Genomic DNA, 21,693 nt, shown 5'->3' with positions numbered 1-21,693 from the left:
TGCCTTTGTACATACCATAACAATATCAACAGAATCTGATATACTGAGGGTGTAAGATGACATGCTAATCTATAATTGCAAATTTACATCTTTCTCCAATGACACCATTGCTTCATTACAAAGCTCACGTCTATAGGCATTTGCAGTTGCCCCCATTACTCTGCATTGTTAGAAAACAAAATAATGATATTCAAATATCTTGAAATTTCTCATGGGAAAGAGACAAATTATAAACCTGAAGTCCGTGACATTATTTATGCAATACATCCAATAGAGTTTTTTCAACATAGATACAAATAGATATATGATAAACATTTTAATGAGAATATTGGCAATCAGAAATACTTTTTAAAGCAGGGAATAAACATTTTCATGCAAATAGGTTTCAGTGTGTCATCAGAAAAGACACCTCGTTTTTGAGTCTTCAAAGCGCAAATCAAAACCTTTGTTCATGGAATGTATCACTTTCCAACAATTATTACAGTTATATATACTTTCTAGATTGGAAGCTACTTGATGGTGAGCTCTGTTTAATTCATATTTGTATCCTTGGTAGCATCTTGCACAGTGACTTTTATATAGTAAAATACTCAGTGAAATTTACTGAAGAAAAATGCATTAAAGGAAAAATATGCATGACCATTAAGAGCAATTCCTCTTGAAGGAGATAAAATTATTTATCTCAAGTAAAGAGTCAGAAATTTAGATGACAATTTGTGTATAAAGATTTTAATGGCATTATTATTTGTAATAGTGAGAGTCTGAAAGCAACTTAAATGTCCTCAAATAGGATAATTTTTACAAAGTGTAGTTTATTCATTCCATAGAATATTATGCTAGCCTTAAAAATGACATAGTTGAAAACTTTTCATAACCTAGAAAAAAATTCACCATACAATGTTAAGAGAAAAAAAAAGCAGGATTCAAAATTGTATATCCAGTATGATTCAAGGAAAGGCACCAAAGTATTGCCAGTAGTTTTTTTTTTTTTAAACATTTATTTATTTGACAGAGTAGAGGAGAGGGAGAGCGTGCACAAGCAGAGAGGAGGAGGGCAGGCAGAGGGGGTAGCAGGCTCCCCACTGAGCAGGGAGCCCCTGGTGGGACTGGATCCCAGCACCCTGGGATCATGACCTGAGCCAAAGGCAGACACTTAACTGACTGAGCCACTCAGGTGCCCCTCAGCAGTTTTTATTGAGAGATGATGATGGGTGAATTTCATTGCCTTTTTTCTACTTTTCTACATCTTGCAAATTTGCTAAAATAAACATGTATTGTTTTTATTAAGAGGAAAGTACAAACAAATGTTTGAGAAAAAAATGAATGGGTTTAGCAGAACCTCATACGTGACCAATCTGAAGGAAAATAATCTGATTTATCCCAGCTGAAATGAATGTTATCCTGAAATGATCAGATCTCTCACAGACTTCCTGGTTTTGAGGAAGAGATGGTAACTCCCGTCCAAAGGACAAAGAGAGGCTCTACCAGTATGAGGATATTGAGCAAACTCTTCTGTCAATAGGATCTTGAACTTCACTTGATCTTAGTCAAAAGGCGGAGAAGCGATTAGGATCTTGAACCTAAAGAGCTGACACTGTGTCCACAGCCTCACTAGAGTGATGGTCACCTCTCCAGCCAATTATTACCCTGTCTCTTTGCTGATCTGGAGTATATTTAAGAACATGAGCAGTTCTTGCATAATTTGTTCAATACTTTGGGCGCCATGTTTCCACCTGAAAAAAGACACAGGCTCTCTGTGCTTCTTTCAGACTTTACCAGAAGTATTCTGGTGAATGTTTTAACTATATTATACTGCATTCATATGTCCTAAGTGATGGGACTGCTCTAGAAGCATCAATATTGTTGAGTATAGGGTTGCAAGCACCAGGAGATTGCCATTACTTTGGCACATGGTCAAGCTTTTCATAAGATAGTATAATTTTGCTCAAGAAAGTTTTGAGAATCCATGATACATGTACATGGTCAATAAATGTTCATTTATTGACTACAAAAGAATTTTTTGTAGTAACTAAACAGTTTATAAGAGAAAACTGAAGAATTATTGGTCACGTGCAATGTTACTGTAGGAGAACATAAGACAAGAACAGGTTGATGCCTACACATTGAACGCATTAGAGTTCATTTAGTTTTTATTTCAACAACAGAAGAAGGGATCCCTGGGTGGCGCAGCGGTTTGGCGCCTGCCTTTGGCCCAGGGCGCGATCCTGGAGACCCGGGATCGAATCCCACATCGGGCTCCCGGTGCATGGAGCCTGCTTCTCCCTCTGCCTGTGTCTCTGCCTCTCTCTCTGTGTGTGTGACTATCATAAATAAATAAAAAATTAAAAAAAAAAAACAGAAGAAACATGAAGTTATTCCATTTCCCTGGTCTGATCTCAAGTTCTAATGGAACATATTGAGCAAGGAAACATTCTTTAAATATGTTATATATCTTTAAAAATGTATAGAAAATATGTAATACGGTGCATAACATATTCCAATGTTGACTTTGGAATAGTAAACATCCAATAAGAACGTGTTTCTAAAGAGTACTTCTGAGAAATCTTGTTTTTCCCATCAATCATTAGATGACACTATTGGTATGGTAGGCTGTCACCATCCAGTCCAAAGACAGCAATTTACCAGATAAAATGCACTTTTAAAGAACAGCCTTTGGTTTGGTATAATTAAAATCGAATTATCGTAATTATATCTAAATTCAAGTCAGCTTTGTATTTGCAGCTGTTACAAAGAAGTGACATTAAAAAAACTCTTCACAGGAGATTAGACTTTCAATAGGTAATATTTTCATCAGTTGGATTTTATTTTCATCTTTGTTTGATATTTATTAAGTATGCATACTTACCTAGATTTGTAATTTGAAGAGTCTCTTTCCACATTACATAAGTAAATGTAGTAACATGGACTTTATTTTATAATAAAGTAACCCAGAATAGAGCAACTATGCATGAGAATAAAGAGAATGCTGATTTCAAATACATATTAATTTCTGCCAATTCTAATGAAATTGCCAGGCTTGAAGTCTAAATCTACACAAATCTAAGAAAAATCTAATTCCCAGCCGCAAGCTAATGCGAAGTTTAGCAATGTGACAATATCTTTCTTCTTTTAAAGATTTTATCTTTAAGTAATCTCTATACCCAACATGGGGCTTGAACTCACAACCCTAGGATTAAAAGTTGCATGTTCCACCACCTGAGGCGCCCTAAGACAATATCTTTCTTACCTTTGTATTAGTAAGAAAGTTTGTGCAAATGCATTGGGGGGGGGGGGTTGTAAATGTATTTTTAAAAGGTGCCCTTACTTTTATAGAAAATTTGGATGAAATGGTCATTCAAGGAGGGAGTTGGAATCAACAATGAGAAGAAAGAACAGTTTAGTCTCTGGCTATATATTGAAAAGCATTATCTTAAGGATTATTTATAGGGTCAATTAGAATTGTTCATTAGAATTGACAGTTATCAATAAGCCTGTTGAATGAAATTATCTGACTCAAAATTTTTTTGGAGAAGCATAAATGGGCATGTCCTAAAGCTTCAAAAAGGCATGATAATGATACCTATTTGTAAAATAAATATTGGGACTTTAAGCCAACACTGTAATGAAATGAGATTTTGTAATGCTCACTCCAAATTATTAGAACATCTTAAAAGACTAGTTTTTGAAAATGCTATTGCTTAAAGCTCATTGCAATTGACATTTTTAGATGGATAATAATGTCAAATTATTAAAAATCCAAATAATTATGTAATTTAATAATCTTAAAAACTGAAACAATCACGATATGAACAGGATTATATTTGTCTTCCTTTTTTTTTAATAAGGCCCCACCTACCCACCCCACTTAATACTGCGATTTGCTTTACCTTCTCCCCACCCTAAGCTAGTACAATCTCTTTTCCTGGTCTCCTTTTTTTCTTTTTCCATAACAGTTTCACTGTCTAACATACTTAGATATTTACATTTTTTTTATTCCATTTACTGTCTTTTGTATATCTCCTGCATCAATGCCATATATGTAATACAAAAAGACATGAACCTTCTTTGTTTTGTTTTCTCATATGTATAAAGCACCTGCTGCACTATCTGGCACAAAACAGGTTCTCAATAAATATTTGCTGAATTAATGAATGTATAAGTGAATGATGAATTTCATTCAGATAAAGCTCCAATAGTCTAAACATTATGTTTTTGGAAATAATGTTAGCTGTCAAAAGCTAAATACCATTTGAAAGAAGTCACATATATCACACTTCCTTTAATCTTTGCAATAGCATTGCCAGGTGGGCATTTTTATCCCCATTTATAAAATAAAACAGCTGAGGTGTATAGAGCTTAAGTACCTTTCCAGTGCACAGAGCCTGTAAATACTAGGGCTTATTTTTGAACAAATCCATGTTTTTCAAAAACTTACACTGACATGACTTGCTTTAGAACAATTATTTCTCTAGAATTCATGCTAATTTTTACTTCTGAATTAGTTGTAAAATTTTTGAGAGTCCATATTTATATTTTTCATTTTTGAATAGGAGCTATATTTCTATGGTTGAAATAGGAAAATAATATAAAAAGGCACTCACCTCCTACCGAGGAATCTGGCTCCTCTGGTTCCCTTCCATCATACACTTTGCTCTTTTACAGATAACCATTTCTATAGGTCTCCACTGTTACTTTACCAAAAACAAGAAAAAATGAATATATATTCTATTTTTTCTTCCTTCTTTTCATAGAGGGTAGCTTAGTAGAACATGAGCCCTTATATTTTCAGTATCAATGGATCTCAATGAGGTAAATAATTTATTTCCTCTTTGACCTATTTAGAAGTTGATATAAATCACTTATTAATCTTGGGCTATTAGCTCTTCTAAATGAGGTAAATCTTCCTGTGATATTTGACTGACATTATTAATCATTCATAACTTCAAAGGAAGTTGAGTTATGAAGCTATCAGTAGGGTTCTTAATGTTTTACTTACATATACAGTAATTAAAATGTCTACTGCTGTTATGAGATGTATTTTAATGATTTTTATAATTTTTATACAGCTTTATGGATATGTCAGAATTTAAAATTTTTAAGTTGAAATCTATGGCTGTAGTGGGTTATGGAAGTATTGCAAGATCCAACTTTATAACTCTTTGAAGTGATAGCATTAAAGTGTTGTGTCCCAGATAATAAGCACATTATTTTTTTCTTGCAAGCACAGAAACTGGAAAACCCCATTTTTGTTAATAATAACGTCCAGGTTCCAGAGAGTTACCTTCTCCAGGTAGGTCCTGGATCATTACTTCAGCATAGTTGGAAGCAAGTCTGGCTTCATGGGCCAGCCTTCTACAGTCACACAGGGCCCTATGCGTAGGACTCCCTGCCTGGTTTAACATTGTTGTCTTGACATTCTTAATTTTTTAACAAGGAGATCCACATTTTCATTCTGCACTGGGTCTCACAAATTATGTAAACAGTTGTAACTTTTCTTTACTCTTTAACAGAATGTCACTAATAGTTATGACTTATCTAGATATTGTTTTTACACTTAAATTTCACTATGAATTATGTTAACTTTTGGTACTGGCAATATTTTTTTCCAGTGAGATTTATCTTTCTTCACAGATGATTTTGTGGCTTAATTATCCTTTCTTCTTAAAGCATTTCAATGATAGTTGATTCATAAAATGTTTAAGAAGGAACTCTGTCAGATGATTTCATTGTACACACGAAGACTCCTTCAAATACAGGGAGAGATCTAATTGAACAAGAGAGAATGATGAGAATAACCACTCACTTAACAACCATTTCCCTCAAGTGGTTGGTATTTAGTGCCTGCTGATATCACAGTAGGTAACATTAGGTTCCATCAACTCAATTCCAGATGTGTCATAACTAAGGCTTGATGGCAAGGAGCCAAGGAACCCATCTCTCAATAACTTACCACTTGAGTTAAAAATGTATTGAGTTCCCACAATGTACTAGTCAATGTGTGTACAATCCCAAATTAAGAAAATCCCTCCCACAAGTTCCCATCAGTTCTGGACTCTTCCTCCCCCCCCTTCCCCCCATGGGGATGATGTGCTACCCAAATCACCTACAGAATGCAGGGATAAGTAGAAACTTTCTTGATGCTCTTGGAGGCTGATCCAGTTTTTAGCGTTTGAATATAACTATCAGCTTCACTGTGTAAGAGAAGATCATGGATCAAACAGACCTAGGGATCCCACCTCCAGCAGAAGCAAGAACTTTCAGAAGAGAAAAAGGAGATATTTGGGGGAAAGTTTAGACTATTATTTCTAGTGTTGATTCATGCAACAGGTCAGCAGAAACTGTTAGCTAGAACTGTTGTACTGCCTATTGATCTGTTGAGTTATGGTGAGGATTACCTTAGAAATTTCAACACATCAAAATCTTACAGAAGTCCATATCCTGTCTAGTTCTCCCTTTAACTCGCTTCCTGAAATAAAACCAAGTCAAAGCAGATGATTCCCAATGCAGCTGATTTGTTCCAACATATATTTGAAGAAGGAGCTAGTAAATTAATCTTCCTCAGTTTCTGGACTCTGCTGTTCCTTCATATGAAAAAGAACAAAGAAGGGTTGTGTCCCAAAATAAAGCATACAAACTTCATCCTTCTTTCATTAAAATGTTCCCCCCCCCCTTTTTTTTTCTTTTTTAGAGCAGGCATTTTCTTCATGTTGGTAAATTCCTAATCTAATTCAGCTAATTGCATCCTCCTACCAAAATACGCTTTTAGAAAAGATTACAAGTGGGAGACATGACAAATGGAGAAAACGGGCAAATTTGATAAACATAACTTAATAGGAATGTGTAGAAATGTCAAAGCACAGCATTTCATTTTTAGTTCAAATAAGGGCTCTTTGCATAACTATATAAATCATATAGAAGTTCGTATACTTCTTTTTTTTGGTAAGTACAACTCAAACTGACATACAGAAAAATTCCTCAAACTGATAAAAAGGTAGCATAGATGAAATGAACAAAAGATAACCAGTTTATTTACTGGAAAGAGTTATGCATTACACCATATTCAGTTGGTAACATAAACCAAGGTATAAGAATTGATATATTGGCTTTTGGTTATTTTCTTAGCATTGGAGTGCCTTTTCCAACCATCGAGTGCATGATCAGATTACACAAATACAAGCACATATCATATATGGATTCTCTCATGAGACATTCACTTAGGATTGTCCACAATAAAAAAATTAAAAAGGACAAGCAATAATAAATTCATAAGAACATTTCTGAATTTAAAATAAATGCATATGTCTTTGAGAACAAGTTTCCCTTGAAATTTGGATTTTAAAAAATGATTAGCAACAAAAGAGTTTCTTAGGTCAGTCTTTTAGTCATGTTTTCATATGGTATTATCTGTAGGTGGAAACACTTCACATCATTTAATCCCAAAAGGCATAATAACAAAATTGCAATTAAATGTAGGAATAGCAGAATCGTTACAACAATAATTATATTGTGTACAAATCAGGGTTGGCTACACATTACACAAATGTTAATATTGGAAAGAAATACAATTCAGAATCATGTATGGTTCATCATGTATGTGTAGTCATGCAAATAAAAACACTGAGTAGATTACAAAAATATCATAAAAGATTTTCAAAGAACTTCTTTAATTGACTCTAACAGTCAAACCATGGAGCTTAAAAATTTTGTGGCAATAATGGCAAAATCATTTCTTTCCTCTAAGATTTGGTGCATAATCATATCTATAAACCTAAATGACAAAATGATTCATTATGGATATTCAATATTATTGAATAAGGATTTGTCAACAAAATGACATTTCTCTTTATAGTTCTCTGATCTTTGCTTTTAAATGACATTTTAGAAAGAAAAACATACAATCACACTAAAAGCATCCGATTTACTTCTCAGTGTTTTTATTAGAGAACCATAATGATCAGAGAATAATTCTGAAAGAAAAGTTCAAATAAAAATGTGTTCTCGACCAATGTTCCACAGCACTTAAACTCCAATCACAGAAATAATCTGGCTTGGTAGTTTATCCAGGTGTCAGTTTAAATCAGCCAAATTTAAATAACTCCAGAGGAAAGGGACAAAAATACATTGAGGATTAGAGCCATGCATTTCAATATGGAAAGGAGACCAGATATAGGTAGTAATCTCTTTACATTCCTAATGGAGAGAAGATAACAAGAGAAATAAGACTTTTATAGTGTTTGTATTATGAATATGGGAAAGCTTACATGATGTGAAATATCTCATGCAAACATTTTACACGCATACTTTTATGTACTCACACCCTTACAGTAAAGGCAATTAATTACTCCTCTTCTTCTTAAGTAGAATATTACTTTTGGAAAATCCTCGATTGGGGAACATATCTCAATACTAAATATCTTTTTCAGTTATACTTTGAATAAGAAGGATGAAAGAGATGCCTCGACAAAATCTTTCAGATGTCAACATAATTGGATCAGGCTACAAATGCAACAAATCAGGGACTTTAGCAGTTAATTTGGCATTTAAATAAAGATGAATTTACCTACAGATGCAACTCATCTGGGGGGTAATTACAGACAGTGGAAAAGGTCACTCGGGAGCTAGATTGGTCTCATCATCCATAGAAATGGATTACAAGGTAAAAATTACTTGTTATCAGCACTGATCATGCCATCTCTCACAACTCCAGTTCAACAGCTTTTTGAAGAATTACGTCCCCTGTATTTGAAAACATAATCCTTCTAAATTTCTTGCAATCCTAAATACAAGGGTTATTTTAAATCATTCTGGTTTATAAACAAACAAAAAACCCTGGAGGACAATTTTTTTTTTAATTGTGAACTTTGTCCTAAGAATTCCTTTTGAATCTAGTCCTACTTTATATCTACAATATCAATGTGTTTGGCCTCCTTGGGCTGAATCAGCACAGTTCCTTACTGGAAATTGATTAGTTTTTCTTGATGTGTCTTTCTGAAAGAAAGATTATGTCTTTTGTCTGCTGGATTATAACAATTACACATTAAATTTGCCATTCTTATCCTAGTAGAAAATATATTTCATTTCTTCTTTTTCATATTTTGTAATTCCTACTTGAGAATTGTAGAGGATTTTATTTACTACTGTCCACATTCATAGTTGGTTCATTTGACCAACGTTTCATGGTTGTTTGAAACAGAAGGCCTAACTGTACAGGAATATTTTCCAAAGCATTAGAAAGAGGAAATACTGAGATTGAAGATCCTTTTAAGAAAAGATAAAACTTGAGAGGCATTTGCCCCCCTAAGAGATTACATACCTTCTATTTCCAAAGTATTCCTGAGGACATTTGTTTTTTTAGACTCTGACAATTGAGGCTTTTTATAATAAAATTACTAAAGATATTATGAAATATAACTGGAAGAAAAAATATTACCAATGATCTTGGTTTTTACCAGATATCTTGGAAAAATTAAGATTGCCATCTTATTTTCAAGGGATAAAATATTTTATGACTAACCAGTGTAACTTTAATGTATTTTTCAGTTCAAACGAAGCATAAGATTATGGAATCCTGTAATTATAATACATTATCACAAGATACCTTGCCACCAAACTCAATTCTTACTAGACAACCAATAATATTTAATTTTTGAAAAATCAATATTCCTTATGATTATCAATTTCAGTGATTCACTTTTCACTGTTAAAAATCTCTTTCATAGAGGCAATATAAATCCTTCACACTAAAGACCTAGCTTCTCTTATTCCAGGCTTAATAACGATATCTACAGCTTACAGCATCTCTCGTTTGTTAAATTTCATTTTCTTGAAGATCACTATTGTGCCTCCTCTTCCTTACGCTAAATAAAAGTTTCACCTTTTTAAATAGGTCTTTCTTAATTATTTAACAACTTCCTATTTTCTCAAAGTTCTCCAAATTCCTCTTATTGAAGCAGAATTGGATGTATGAAAGGGATTTGATGAATCAGAAGCTGATTGGAAAAATAATCCAAGGGTCCTGTATACCCCTGTGCACTCAGGTCAAAGGCAACTTATTGCTCCTTTAAATAAAATTTAATTTTTTAGCTAAGAGAAATCCTCAGTTATGGAAGCATTTCTGCATAATAACATCTTTTTAGGGTGGTAATTGTGCTTACTTTAAAAAAACTACCTAGTTACTTTGCTAACCACTCTTGCTGGTTACCTTTAATCTTTGCCCACTGTATTCCCAATAATTAGCCAGTATTTTTATTGTATTTCTGGAGTTGGTTTTTATTCTCCAAGTCTGTCTTCAATTAGTCTTACTGAGGCTCATTCTTTTTGATGTTCACTGATTCCTCAATTTTTCAATTTCCTTTTGAATCCTGATTTTTTTTACACGTACCAATTTTAACCAATGCTACACATATTTATTCTTTTAAATGCCTCTAAATAAATATGGATATGGCTCAGTTCAAACTATACTAAAAGATGCCACAGTGTAAATACATGGAATTCTCTCCTACAGCTTAGGGACTATTATCTAATTTTGTGCTGAAAATTAGAAATTTATTTCCAAGTTTCTATATCTTCTTGGCAAAATTTTGCAAAAATTAACCATTTATAGAATTAATATTTCAAAACAAGCATTTCCCACTCTATCAAGATAAAGAACTGAAATAAAACCAGTATATAACAGACTCAATGGTAAACTTTCCATGGAGAGAAATAAATGTTTTGTCTGTAACTTGGCTTTCACAGGTCATAAATACAGAGAAAGGGAGCATGAAAGACTTGCACTGCCAATAGGCAGTACTGCCCTGTAGTTACACACAGACAATTCTTACTGCTGAATTCCCTGTACTACCAACAAAACTGACGAGGCAATATAAGAAGACGTTCTGAGGTACTTTTTCAAAAGGCATATTTTCCCTCAGGCACAAATAGTTTTTATTAAAAGTCAACTTAGCAGCTATGCCACTTCTCAGGTCCGAAAACATGAAGCTTGTAAAGAAAAAAAGAAGAAAAAAAAAAGCAGGAGTGGGGATGGGGTAGTTTCTTTTAATTGAACTCCAACAAAATCCACACTATCTCAGTAATACTGGTACCAGGCAGATACAACACTAATAAAATGAAGAAAATGTTTAGGAACAGCAAGGCAATGCAGGTAGGAAAGAGCAGAACATTAGGTTGCCACGATCTGGACTTGGTGAAGATTTGTTTCTTGTTTCTGCACTTGAATCTGAATCTCTATTTTGGTAGATTTCCAGTTACTCCAAGTTGCATAATAAATGACACTGTTGAAAATAGCACTCATATAAGGAACTCGAATCCTCTTGATGCTTTGGTAATAGTGACCACTACTTAACAGGCTTAGGAGTGATGAAAGCTCCTGCACTGTGCTTGATGATTACCGATTGGTTGCCATCTTTGATGGACCACACATTAATGTACCACCCACTCCCACTCATTAAGCTGAGATCTCCACTACTAGATCTCCACTGTTAGAGCCCTGCATTGTTAACTACCTTTTACGTTAATGGTGAGGGTGTTTTTGTCTTAAAGAGAACTTACAGGTATAGTTACATGAAAAGGTCAAACCGTCATGGTTTTAAATAAGTTAAGGCTACCTGACTAGACAAGGAATCAGGGCTAGGAGCAATTGTGTGGGCAACAGTTGATAGTTAAGGAGCCCAGGAGTGTTAGACCTTTCAGCTCAATTAGCTGTTTTCCTTGTTTGTCAGATTATGTGCAAAAGAAACTTTGCTATGAAAATCCATTGCCTTAAATCAAGTCATAAAAGTTACCCAGCAGAATCTGTAAATAAACTAGGAACATGTACTATCTCAATATAATATAATGATTGTAGGCACCTGAGTGTTTGTCAAAAGTAGACAATGAGCTAAGGTTTATTATTGTTTTTTTGGCAAGGAAGATTCATTATGAAAAAAACCTAACAACAACAAAACATACAATTTTAATCGAAATTTGAACACTTTCTGGATAAATTAATTAACCAAAGGCTAACTTACATCTATCTATGTATGTATCTATCTATTTTCCCATTTGATACCTTTTTGCAGGAAAGACTCATAGTAGGACCCTGAATTTGGGAAAGTAAAAAAATTCTGGTCATTAAATAAACACACCTTTTTTTTCCCTTCATGTTATTTAGCTTTCTTAACATTATCACACACACATACACACACACAAAGGAGCAGCACCAGTGCATCTACTTTTCGGCAATTTTAAAAAATTAAAGATGCTGTCAAAAGTTGAATAAGTCAATGAATCATAACATAGTCTTTCTTAGATTTACTTAATAATGTAAAGTGAAGAATTCTAGTTTAAAAAAAAGAACCAGCAGTTAATGAGCTACTGATCAGAAAATAAGTGCATAAACAATATCAGTGTAGCAGCAAAATACAGTTATTGTTAACATTCCGATGCACCTCATTTATTACTTTGTGCAAGAAATATGACCACAGTCTGGCCAATTCCAGATTTCAAACTAAATTAAAACTCATACTTAATTGAGCAAATTATGTGTATCTAAAAATAAAGGAATTAATAAGTTCACCTCTCACAGAAATGATTTTTATAGACATAAATGATGTGGCAAATAAAGTATAAAATAAATATCAATGACAAAAAATATTGGAATCAACTTCTATAGCTGAATTTGAAGTACAAGGAAAGATGATTTTACAATATATGTATTTTTACATGGTCTTAGGTCTTTCTTATGCTATAGAGGTAAAGCCAGTCATCTGAGATACATAGTTCCCGTTTCCTTTTATTTTTTGTTTTTATTTAACTCAATCATAGCCATTTGATTGTAGAAGTTTATCCATGACTTACAGAAACCGTAAAATGTTTCATCACACTGGAGTCTGTGCTTTGTGTTATTCTTCTTAACTTTCTCTCATCTTCCAAAAGGATGAACATGAATCCAATCCTACATCTCACAACTGAGAAGAAAACACCCGCTGGATCTCGGGCAGTGTCCTGTGTGTGTCTACAAAGCATTCACCTTAGATATCCATCCGTGGGAGATGAAGACTAGGGGTAAGGAGGCTTGGAGAGACAGTGGAGAGGGGCGCACTGCGGGCTGGAATGTGGCTGCTCGGCAGGGAGAGCTAGGTCAGGACTGAAAAGGAGAAACAAGCATGTCAGCAAGAAACGCCTTCACAGGGGGCCAGGCACACTTGTAAGGGTTAGAGAGACACAACCTTCTCATAGAAATTTAAAAAACATAAACACAAATTTTGCACAGAAAAGAATTAAATCTAAAGCATGCTAAGACGACTGCAGCTTTTCAAAAACAATGCACCAAAAAAAAAAAAAAAAAAAAAAAAAGGAAAGAAAGAAAAGAAAAAGAAACGTGTTAGGGAAATGACACATAAATCCTTCCCCCAATGTCGCTCCATTCCATTTCTGTACACAGTCTCATTTCGCCTAGGTCTCCAGGTTAGTTGTAAGATTTCTTCAAGTCGGTTCTTTTAAAACTTTAATGTATGCACCAATCACCTGCGGATCTTGGTAAAATGTGGCACCTGATTCCATAGGTCTGGGGTGGGACCTGACAATCTTCATTTCCAACCAGCTCCCAGGGATGTAGACAATGTTAGACCAAAGCTTTAGAGGACCCTACAGTTCTCTGGTAGATCCAAACTCTGTAGGATAAGCCTAATTTGCTCTAAGGGTTCCCACTATTTGCTTTATTTGGCAGTGAAAATAGGACAGTTTTAAAACTTCCTATGTGTTGAGCATATAATGCACGCTTCCAAACAACCACCTTTGGGAGCCTTCAGTTTATTTTTATTTATTTATTTATTTATTTATTTATTTATTTATTTATTTATTTTTAAAGGTTTTATTTATTTATTAATGAGAGAGAGAGAGAGAGAGAGAGAGAGAGAGAGGCAGAGACACAGGCAGAGGGAGAAGCAGGCTCCATGCAGGGACCCTGATGTGGGACTCGATCCTAGGTCTCCAGGATCATGCCCTGGGCTGAAGGCGGCGCCAAACCAGTGAGCCACCCAGGGCCGCCCAAGGGAGCCTTCAGTTTAAATGAATCCATAAATGTCCAGGCTCATTAATGTCTTGATGAATCTTAAAGGATAAAGAAATATAATTATTGAATTTCCTAAAGTAAAGTTACAAAACACACTTGGGTTTGGACCTTATCAAAGACGACTAATTGGGTTGGGGAACACGCAACTATGGGGATTTCTTTTAATTGAAAAAGACTAAAAAAAAAAAGAAAAAGAAAAAAAGAAAAAGACTGGCATTTTTCTAAAATTCTGCATTTCCTCCCTCACGTATTATGAAATTCAGTTCTGTAGGATTCATTTCTGCCAGGAATAATATTTGAGAAAACTATTCATGGCTCAAATCATAGCCATTTAATTGAGCCATGGCTCAAATAAATAAATAAATAAATAAATATTTAATAAATAATTTTTATTTTATCTATTTATTGTTTTTAAAGCTAATATTATCATTGAAGTCATTAGAATTAGTATTAAAAATCCTTTTTATCAGGATGCCTGTGTGGCTCAGCGGTTGAGCATCTGTCTTTGGCTCAGGATGTGATCCTGGGGTCCTGGGATCGAGTCCCACATTGGGCTCCTTGAAGGGAGCATGCTTCCCCTCTGCCTATATCTCTGCCTCTCTCTGTGTGTCTCTCATGAATAAATAAATAAAATCTTTTTAAAAAAATCCTTCTTATCTTTGGTACTGAAGTTATCCTTCAAGTATATCTCTTGAATTTTATTACAAAATTATAATTATGTAAAATACTGATCCGCTTGAGGTCATCCTTACTTCCCAAACTCAACTGCTATGAATTTAGAGGAGAGTGCTCTTCTGTACTAGTTAGAGCAACCAGTGATAAAAATAATTTTTCCTACCTATTTTTAAAACGTGGTAGGTAACCCTGGGAGAGCTGGAGCTTCAGCACAAGGATTAAAACGATTATTGCATGGCAAGGCTCTTCCTCTACCCTGTAGACAGAGTCAGATGGCCCAGGAAACACAGCAGCCTACAGACTCCCACAGACCTAACAGAGCTTCTCCCAGTTCTGCATGATTTAGAACAAGTTTCTTTTTTAGGCAACTAAACACACTATTCAACATAAGTTGTGGCAAGTAGCATGGGGTGGTCATGTTATATAAGAAGGGTATTGGAAGACCTCATGTAGTTCAAATACTCTTCCCAATCAAGGAAGACAAGTATTTCTCTCCTTTTCTTTTCCTTAGTGAACATATAGTACGATACTGGTTTCTGGAAGAAGATAAGCATTTCTGCTTGACCAGCTGGAGGGTATAGCAACAGCTTAACTACAGGTTATAGTTTGCTTGGCCCAACACCATCACATTATGTTAGTCATGATGATTTAAAAGTTTGTTCATTATTTCAGATTTCTTACATAAAGTGAGGGATCATAAATACTTAATATTATATAATTTCTAATATTTTACATTTGCATAAAGTACAATCACACTACATAGATTATGAAGAAATATGTTCTTGGCTTACTTATTTAGCTATAAATATTTGATAAGTTCCAATTATTTCAGGTATAGGCTGTATTCAGCTCTGATTGCTAACCACCTTCAGGAACCCACTTGTTATTCAACCTTTACATCTAAGAACTGCTTTTTGTAGGGAGATCATGTTGTAAACAGTAGGCTTAAGACATAAAAATGAGTATTTCCTCAGAAAGTTTCTCTTTTTGTCCAAGTAAGTGACTATTTGACAGAAGGGGAGAAGTGCTAAATCTCAAACATCTCCATATATTTAAATATTACATCCAAGGCTGCCACACATTGGGCGTTCCCTTTACATGATGTTTATTATCTATAAATAACTTTAATAATTTAGCTAACAGAATCAGTCTATAAGAAACATATATGGAAAATATGAGGAAAATGCTCATTTATTCAAAACCATACACCTAAAAAGTTATCTGAACATACATTATGAGCTGAAGGAAGTGTAAAACAGTTTTTATTGTGAGAAACAGAGAGAGAGAGCACTGATCTAAAGTTACTCAACATAGTGAGCAGATTTTATTTCTCATGTTTCTCATTAAGAAAATGCCCCTTCCTTTTCACTTCAGGGATAAAGAGTCAACATTAGTGATTTAAATTCTCTGATTATGCTCCTCACAGCATAATTAAAATTGGTGAACTTTTCCCAGCAGTAGAGTGGCATACCCTGGCACTTAGGACAATGTGTGCCAGACTCATTGGGCTCAGTTGCTTTCAGGATGGGTGACCCTGGAGAAGTCACATTACCTTCTTTTCCTCCTCCGTTTCCTGGTTTAAAAATGGGTGTGATAATGCCTACCTTCTAGGCATCATAATGATTAATAAGTGTGACATATCATGTACACGGTAAGAATTTAAATGTTGGCTGTTAATTTTTCTGCCACAAAGTGACAAGAGCAGTGAGGGCATTAAATTTGATTCATTTGGCAGCAGGCATGGGTGGGAAGGAAGCCAATTATAATCCCAGTGACTTTGAAATGGAGTTTCTTCAGGTCTATATGGATTTTATCATTTCTCTGTGGGGACCCCAATGGGAACCATGGAAACCCGGCCTATGCTGTATTCACATGAGTAGAAACTGGAAACATTTGTAATTCATTAAATTGCTTTTCTTTAAAGTAAATCATCCCTGTGAAGGTGTAGCAAGCAACCTAACTTCTGTAAGCTCAGAAGATACGGAACTGGGAACTGGGGCAGGTAACCATTTAGTCAAACTAGTTCCTTAAAAAAAAAAAAAAGGCAAGGTGAAATAAAATCAAACTGAAAAAATTCCCCCATTGGCCTTCCCATTCTTTACCTAATTGAAATACTTAAAGAAGGAAGCTTCTCCATTCTTTCCCCACGCAAATTAGAGAAAGAGGCCACAGACCTTTGCCTTGAAGAATGCTTAGGTACTGAGAACGGTTAGTAATAGTAACAGTGAGAGCACACTCTGCATGAGGCCTGTGCCACACTGAATCCCTCAAAACTATTCTCTTCCTTACTTTACAAGTGAAAACAACAATGACTATGACAACACACACATACACACACAGAATCTTTGCCAGCAAAAGCAACTTTCCATGATTACACAACTAGCAGGGGGTAGAGATGGGATTTAAACCCAAGCAATCTCCTCCAGAGTTCATCTACTCATTCCTGTGATTAATAGGTGCTGACCATTGGTGGTGTGCCTGGCGCTGTCCCAGGTCCTGGGTGGGTGGGGTGCTTGTCAGACGATGGCCTGTGGGGTGAGACTCTATGTTCTTTACCACTATACATACAGAGTCCCACTACAATGGGTCTGCACATTTATAATATTTTCAGTTACTTACATAATTAAAATGAGTCTACAGCTGGCTGCCGTAATAAAATGGCATTCATAAGTTCACAAAGAATGTTCTGGAAGTAAAAACTCTGTTGTTGGAATCCTGTCAGCAGACTAGACACCCATCAGGAGACAGTGGCTTGGGACCTATTGAATCATGGACCTTCTCCTGCTAAGTCCACGTCTCACTTCTCCAAATGGCTGCACGACCACCTCTGAGACCAAGCCACACAGGGGCTTTGGCTGCCGCTGTTTTTCTGCGGAGCATCTGTGGCTTGCTGGCTTGCGTGGCTCTAACCCGTGACCACAGGCAGCCTGCTACTGACATCTATTCCTGACATACATTGAAATATATTTAGGCCTGCCCCTACTCAAAAACAGCCTTGTCCTGGTAGAAGAGTGACATGTTCACTAAAATAGGGGAAGAACAAAAAGTAGACTATAAAAGCCACAGCCGGCTACAAAAATGTCACACCGTCAGAGGGCAACTAACTGGAGATGAAGTATTACACAAAGATGTAAGCAAGGTCCTGAGGGGGTGCTCTGATGCTGAGTGGGAGTTCACCCATATGGAGGTAAATTCATGATGGATTCGCAAAGCTTTCGCTGGAGTAGAGATTGTCAACAATCTCTTCAAGTTAGTGTCCAGCAGTATGAAAAGCTGCCTTTAAAATTCTTCAGTTAATCTCACATAAAGAGAGCCATCACCACAGATATTTTTTTAAAAGGCCAACTGTTAAGTTTTTCTCCACCCTTCAAAATCAGTTTTAATGAGGATCGTGAGTGGAGAAAAAAAACAGAAACACTCATAAAGTTGTCTTGGAACAGACATGAGGGACGCTTTCTATTCTTCTTGCTTATTTGTCTGAAAAATATATGCTAAGGGCAGAAGTCAAGCACAAGAAAAAGTAGGGCAAACATCCTAGTAATTCCAGGTTTTATATTTTGGAAGGTAGTGAACCACAGGATTAATCCTAGCATTTACTCGTACAAGGAAGCTGAAGGCAGCCCTTAGTCTACCCACCAGTGGCCAATAAAATAAACTCTAGCTCTCTTGTATTTCCGCTGGGCACATGGAGACTTCAGGTAGCCAGTGTATATGTTAGCATAGCCCATATTTAAGATAAAATGTAGCAAATATAATTATGGATAGGAAGTTATGGTGTTGGAAAGGAGAGCTTGGGATCCATGGATCTGACATGCAGCTGGGTGAGAAGAGAAAGGACGTCCGAATTTACCTGACAGTTGGGCAGTCTTGCCTCCCGGCTAGTTGTGAGCACTGTGGCGGTACGGAGGCAGCAGGCTGCTGACAATCTACAAGAAACTGATAAATTAGACATGTATACAAAGAGATGACAGAGCATCGTGTTAGTAACAGTAACTAAAGCAGTTGCCTGAGAGATTTAGTGAGGAATGTGCATTCATATAGAAACATCTGACATTTATTCCCCCCCCCCCACCGCATGATGCCAATAGAAGAGACGTTTTTCTGAATTAAATCCAGTATTTGAAAATTAGTGATACAAAACTGGTAGTGAGATTTCTCAAGTACATTAGGACATATTTGGCCATTCATATTTGGTATCTGGATACATCTAAAAATAAGGGGTCTATTAATATAATGAAAGATCTTCAAGTTCTGAACTTGAACATTTTGGCAGTTACTTGCTTAGCACTTAGATCTGCTTAACCAAAATGGAATATATTCAGATAACTGCCTTTATTGTCAGGACACATGGGCATATTGTCAATCCCATAACTACACTGAAAAAAGCAAGCATGCAACACAATATTTTCCATGATTAATAAGATATCAGAGGAAGAAATCATCTTTATAGTTTTCTGAGAATTTTATTAATCAAAAGCAAGACTTGTTAGCAGCAATAGTAGGTTTGTTATGTAGTAAATTGATAGTAACTTGGACTGATGGAGAAAGCTAACCTGAATGGGAAATCTACTTCTGTTTTATTTTTGACATTTTAAAGTCACATAATATAACTCATGCTAGGTTAACAAAATGCTAGCTATCAAAACTCCATATTTAAAGCTGATCAGTTATGTTAATCATCTACTCCAAGAAAGACCATGTGTTGAGAGTTCTAAAATAATCAAAGGACAGTCTGTTTATTGGTACCAGGCTGACTGTACTAGAGCCACCTGAGAAGCTGGTTAGAAATGCATGTTATATTTCTGCAAAAAGATTTTGCAAAAAAGTTAAACTTTGAGTTTGACTTGAAAATTCAATTATTTTCAAATAATTGCAGCATGTCCTCTCACTAACTGGTTAGACCGCGTATTTGCTTAGCAAATCTCTTCCCTTATTTGTTAGATAGATAATACTAAAGCTAAATTATCACTAAACCTAGATTTACAGGCTTGGATTATTGAGGTTCTACTGAAATTTACTTTCACAGGCCTAAGTATCACTTTTCAAAGGCCAGTATATCCTCATTAGAGCAAAATCTGCCTAAGAATCCTAAAATTCATGAAAACTGCTGATGCTTTTGTTTACAACATTGAAAACACACTAAAGCTGTCTGTGATGCAAAGTAGACAGGCTTGATTTGAGTTCATTCAAGAGAACATCATTTCTGAAGGGAGCCTTTCATAGGTAATCTTTGTCACAGAGTAGTTTATTAATTATTACCTATTAATAAGAACAAGATCTGCTTCTCATTGAGTAGTTGGTGTTCAGAATATCACACTCAATAAAAGTCCTTCAAATGTAACAAGTAGTTCTATCTTCTCCACTTTGGGGAATTCTTTTTATTTTTTTTTCCTCCTTCAACTCTATGCTTGTCATTTTGTAGCCTGGTTAGCCCAATGATTCCCTTTTGTAGAAACTCAGAGTCTTATAGGATGAATTCCTTCATGCTCCTTTTATCTTTTCCAACAGCTTTCCTATCTAAGTGATAATTTGAGATGTCTTGGACTCCTTCAGATAATGCTTCTGAGATGGTCAGCAGATGAGCAGTTTTAAGTTAACCAGGAGAGTGCTGCCCTCCTATGGTGTATTAGGGTAAATACAATAGATATAAATGAAAATAAATACTTCTAAAAACATTCTGGAATTTGGCCTCAGGTCTTCCATTTCCAAGGTGGTATAAATGAAGCACTTCTACAGCAAAATTTTGGCCTCTAAGGAATGACAAATCTTAGAGTAATTCGAGTATTTACATGGTTTAAAATTTTTTCATATCTCACATTAGAAATGATTTTTTTGTTAATGCAGTTATAGATTATTATTCATTCAAAATATGCTCTGTGATAAAATTTAGAAAGCAGGTGAGCAGGACTATGGTGCACTCCCTTAATGAATTGTTTAATAAGTGGTAGATATTCCTTATATTTGTAGTGAATACCACATTTTTCTCCTTTAGAAGTAAAATCATCTCTGGGCTAATTATTTATTATTTTGTACTTATTATTTATAAGTACTTAGCTAAGTGTTATCTTTGAAGGATAAAAAGCAAATTCTACAGCTAAGGTGGTGACAGATGAAAAAAATAAAATTAGAAAAATATCATATTGCTCTGACTCAATGGTCTTCTAAATCTCTCTTCTCAGGTTAACAGCCCTCCAATTACATATACATCTAACTCAGCTGAGCAGGATGTGTATTAACAAGTACTTTGTAAAATGAAAGGGGTGAGTTAGGAGCTTGGGGAAGTCCCTCCCAGTTCTGGGATGCTGTAGGCTCTACATAATCTCACATGCTCTTTCTAGAATCTACTCTGAGGTAGACTAACTCTTAAAGGAGCATGGCCTCGTCTCATTATTTTTGAGGGCATAATAGATGACAATTATGTGACTCAAGCAGGATGCGTTAAAGAAACTGCATCAGCCACTGCTGTCATCTAGGCCACCAGAACTCATTTCAACCATTCAACAATCAAGTTATTAAACTCCTTGGATGTGTTCAAAACTGCTAGGCATTGGGGACAAAGGGAAAACAGAGAAGATAGGTGCCTGGCCAATTGGGTAAGACAAGCATATTCAACCAGCAATTATAATGAAGTGTCACAATGATGATGGTGGTGATGATGATGGTGATGATAATAGCACCTAACACTTGTTTATTATGGCTTACCATGTGCCAGGCACTGTGTAGGCACTTAACCTGTATGCTCTCCTGTAACCCTGTTTTATTCATTGCAGTTGATGGATGAGGAAAGAGGGACTTAGGTTAAGTAACTAGCCAGAGTCCACTAAGAGATGGATCTGAATTTGAATCCAGGATTGTATGACCCAAAGGCTGGATTGAATTTACAGACATATCACTACATTGCTTTCCAAGATAGGGAAATGTAGGGATCACAGGGCAGAAACACTTAACTAAATCTAAGGGGTCAG

At 35.4% G+C, this 21,693-nt stretch overlaps 1 protein-coding gene across 3 annotated transcripts in view; it reads right to left on the bottom strand.

The window, feature by feature from the left end:
• Positions 1-7,006: 7,006 nt before the first annotated feature.
• Positions 7,007-21,693, bottom strand: part of BICD1 (BICD cargo adaptor 1) — a 226,012-nt gene continuing 211,325 nt past the window's right edge. For 2 of the 3 annotated variants that reach the window (XM_055318861.1, XM_055318863.1), the window contains 2 exons: positions 18,579-18,654; positions 7,007-13,126 (listed from right to left, as the gene is read on the bottom strand). In XM_055318861.1, the coding sequence (XP_055174836.1) occupies positions 18,607-18,654 (48 nt within the window). In that variant the 3' untranslated portion in view covers positions 7,007-13,126; positions 18,579-18,606. The remainder of the gene's footprint in view (positions 13,127-18,578; positions 18,655-21,693) is intronic. The other variant, XM_055318862.1, reaches the window with a different exon arrangement.

Source organism: Nyctereutes procyonoides, unplaced genomic scaffold (genome assembly GCF_905146905.1).
Source record: "Nyctereutes procyonoides isolate TBG_1078 unplaced genomic scaffold, NYPRO_anot_genome, whole genome shotgun sequence".
NCBI lineage: Eukaryota > Metazoa > Chordata > Mammalia > Carnivora > Canidae > Nyctereutes > Nyctereutes procyonoides.
This window is presented reverse-complemented; position numbering and strand designations above follow the sequence as displayed.